This window comes from Prosopis cineraria, unplaced genomic scaffold (assembly GCF_029017545.1).
Source record: "Prosopis cineraria cultivar Desert tree isolate PC_DT_omini unplaced genomic scaffold, ASM2901754v1 PC13, whole genome shotgun sequence".
Taxonomy (NCBI): domain Eukaryota; kingdom Viridiplantae; phylum Streptophyta; class Magnoliopsida; order Fabales; family Fabaceae; genus Prosopis; species Prosopis cineraria.
In genome coordinates, this window is record NW_026555344.1 from 17,785,036 (window position 1) to 17,788,549 (window position 3,514).

At 33.9% G+C, this 3,514-nt stretch overlaps 1 protein-coding gene across 1 annotated transcript; it reads left to right on the forward strand.

Moving 5' to 3' along the window:
* The first annotated feature begins 2,397 nt into the window (after positions 1 to 2,397).
* LOC129289936 (mannose/glucose-specific lectin-like) lies at positions 2,398 to 3,256 on the forward strand. Its single transcript, XM_054926676.1, has 3 exons — positions 2,398 to 2,424; positions 2,538 to 2,732; positions 2,865 to 3,256. Exons 1-3 carry the CDS (start codon positions 2,398 to 2,400, stop codon positions 3,108 to 3,110), a joined length of 468 nt encoding a protein of 155 aa, XP_054782651.1. The 3' UTR covers positions 3,111 to 3,256.
* The last annotated feature ends 258 nt before the right edge of the window (positions 3,257 to 3,514 follow it).

Consider the following 3,514-nt stretch of genomic DNA (forward strand, 5'->3'; position numbering starts at 1 on the left):
TCAAATATTGGATAAATACAGAGAATGATTCATGCGAGTTTGAAGTTGACATTTTTTTATCCAATAAATGCAAGCATGAGCATTGGATATGAAATTTGATTCTAGCAAGTTCTAAAGCTTAAAAGTATTCATGCGAGTTTGATTTTAAGAGTGAGAACTGTATCTTGAAAGTGATAATTTTCTCGCATGTTTGAAAATGGTTTTAAAAAGGGACTTTATATAGAACACTGGTTGCTAACGGCAGTTCTGTTAGCCCTTAAAGTGCCATGGTACACCTAGCTAGTAGGGTGTTTATAGGAGGTGTTAGCCTCGTGCGATGGCCAACGCACGTGGAATGGAGGGATGGTTATTCGTGAGCTTTGTACCCGTGTTTGATTTTGTGGCTTCAAGCTGTGTTTGGTTAGCATGACCCTCGTGGACTGTGTGTCCACGTTTGTTTCGTGGCTTCGGTTGCGTTTGGTTACATATCCTCGTAGACTGTGTGTGCACGTTTGTTTTCATGGCATAAGCTGCGTTGGTTAGTTACCCTCGTGGACTATGTGTCCACGTTTGTAAATTGTTCTGATAAGTCCCTATAATTATGAATCCAATTATTTGAGTATTTTATATTCCATTGATGTTATTCATTAATATGTTTATAAATATTTCTTTCATTTATGTGCTTTCTTGGAATTAAGTCCTATTAACATTTGCCATGATAGTTCAATGATTTGGGACTAAATTTTAAAATTTTATAGAGCTATTCTATTTTAAAGTTTATTACATTTTTATGAAAGATGTTGTCTCTTTGACTCACACAATTATTTTAAACTTTCCTTTTTATTCAAGCTCTATTATTTATTGTTGGAACGTTATTTATTGAAAATTATTATTTTGGTCTCAGATACGTCAGCTCAGGCTATGCCTTCCGTAAATCCTTATGGGGCTGTAATATTTAGTTGAAAGGAAAAGCTGAAATCAAACTTCTTTAAAGTAAATTTCTTATGTCAGGTGCTTCACATAAGTTATAGTTAGAGTCCTCATCCTTATGATTCACACTTTGTTATTTACTGATTGGAAAAGAGTTCCTTGCTACTACTATTGTTTTGTAAAATATTTGTAGATTTTTTTTGGGAGATTTATTTTAAGGGGAGATTCAATCAAATTTTTTTTTTTGATATTAAACCGTTTGTTCGTATGGTTTGTATTGAGAATGGCTTAATTTATTATCAAATATTTTTGTGGTTTATAAATTAGAGATTTCATGCATAAAGACTATTGGGATATGGGTGTTATCCCTATATTCTGTGCCGAACATGTCCTATTTTTGGAGTGTGACAATATATCTGTCAGGTTTTATCTTTTTCCTTATCTGATAATTACATTCTCATGGATTCACGTGTTGATTGGTTTTCGCTTACTTAGGCGTCTATGAGGGGAATCGTTTCATTGGGACCGTGGGGACGTCCAGGTGGCAGCCATTGGAGTTTCGAGACTGATCGTGGGATAGCTGGAATAACCGTGAGTGTAGAAGAAATTTTCAAGTCCATTTCATTCAAAGATGCTAATGGTGATGATTCCGGGACATTTGGCGAAGTCGGTGAAGAAATAATATAGGTGACATCGGTTACTAATATATTAAAAATCATCACTGCTTTTAATAATAATAATAATAATAATAATAATAATCATCATCATCATCATCATCATTATTGTTGTTGTTGTTTTACTTAATTACCTTGTCCATGTGCAGATTGAATTTAGTTGGCCTTTAGAGCTTTTGAAATCCATAAGCGGAACTTATGGAATTTACGAGGGCTCAATAGTAATCACGTCCCTCTCATTTACTACAAATCTCAACAGTCATGGACCTTTTGGAAATTCTATCGGCGATTATTTCTGTGTTTCAATATCAGAATATAAAATTGTCGGGTTCCACGGGAGATGTGGTCGCTATATATATGCAATTGGTGTTTTTGTGCAACGAGTAAGTAATTTATTTAACTATTAACCATGCATTAGATTTTATTATTCTCAAAATAAAGTAGTGAAGTCTTTTAGTGATGGCTTGGAAATATTGAGCCTTGTAATCTCTCCCACATGTATAAGGGAACCATACAGTAAAAATTCTTGGAGCATTCTAAGGGTTGAACCCAAGAGAAAGCAGTTAACTTTGTATTGAAAATTCTTCTTTATCTTATAATTAAGTGATAAGAGGAAAATATATATAAACTAGTTAAACAATTATAAAATATTAATAATATAATCAAATATAATCCAAAATATATACCTATTTATCTCTAAAATATGCCCTATAACCGTCTAAATTTTGATGATGGATTTTAATAGAAAAGATAGATGCTTTATGATTCTCATTATAGATGGTTCACTTTGAAAATACAAGTATCATCCCACTACATGGGGTACTTTGCTACATGGATTAATGTATTACCACGTTATCAACAAACAAACCTTACATTGAAAATTAAAAAAAAAATGAAAAACACTTTACCAAAACTTATTAGCAGCACACTCAATGACTATTGGTGTTAGTGCAGGATTCAAGTATTACATGTGGGCCTTGGGGAGGTTCTGGGGGAGCTCCTTTTATTTTTAAAGTGGAAAAATGGATAAAAGAGATAATCGTGCATGAAGAAGGCTGTATCAATTCCATCGCTTTTAAAGATACAAGTGGTGAAATGTATGGAAAGTTTGGTGGTGAGGATCCACATGACTCTGGTATGGAAAGAATAGTAAGTCTAGTATTTGTTTACGGGTTGAAAAAAATAACAAATCATATCAATCATTTCTTTAATTTCTCCCTCTTATATTTGGCCCAGCAAATTCTTTTCCATATTTGTATAATGAAATTGGCAAATGTGTAGATTGAGATCAATGGGCCTTCCGAGTATCTGACATCCATAGCTGGGACTTTCAGATGTTATAAGGACAATAAGGTGATTACATCACGATCTTTCATAACAAACTTGCACACTCACGGACCTTTTGGAACTGTTAGCAGCACTTCTTTCTCATCCATGCCAACAGAAGGAGGTGTCGTGATTGGATTCCATGAAAGAGGTGGCTATTTTGTTGATGCAATTGGAACCCATGTGAAACTTTTACGTTAATCTAATTTCTAATAAACAGAGAGTGGTTGTTGTGCTTGAATAATTCTCCGTGCATTTTCTGCTATAATGTGTGGATGTGCAAGTGTGCTAAGTTGTCCTCTTGTGTTGTTTGATTACGAGGGCTTTTGTAGCTCTCTTGCTTTGTTTCTATTTCCTTATGGTTGTATTATGTATCCGTGTCATGACTTTGTGGGTTAAATTGTGCTAGCCACTTGGTGCAATATTATAAAAAGCTTTCCGTATGCACTTCAATGCAATGGTATAGCTTGTTATCTTATTTACGCAGATTGAATTTGTCACCCCCTAGTCCTCAATATGATGTGTGGTAGTTAGATCTTATATATTTAATAATCAAGTTTTAGCAAAAATTCTATTTAATCAAATGTTTAAGAAGATAATTGGGG

Excerpts from the sequence above, each read along its gene's own strand:
- LOC129289936 (XM_054926676.1), top strand. The coding sequence starts at position 2,398 with ATGGGGTACTTTGCTACATGGATTAAT. Across the intron at positions 2,425-2,537 it reads ACTTTGCTACATGGATTAAT|GATTCAAGTATTACATGTGG; the intron begins GTATTACCACGT and ends GTGTTAGTGCAG. Across the intron at positions 2,733-2,864 it reads ACTCTGGTATGGAAAGAATA|ATTGAGATCAATGGGCCTTC; the intron begins GTAAGTCTAGTA and ends GCAAATGTGTAG.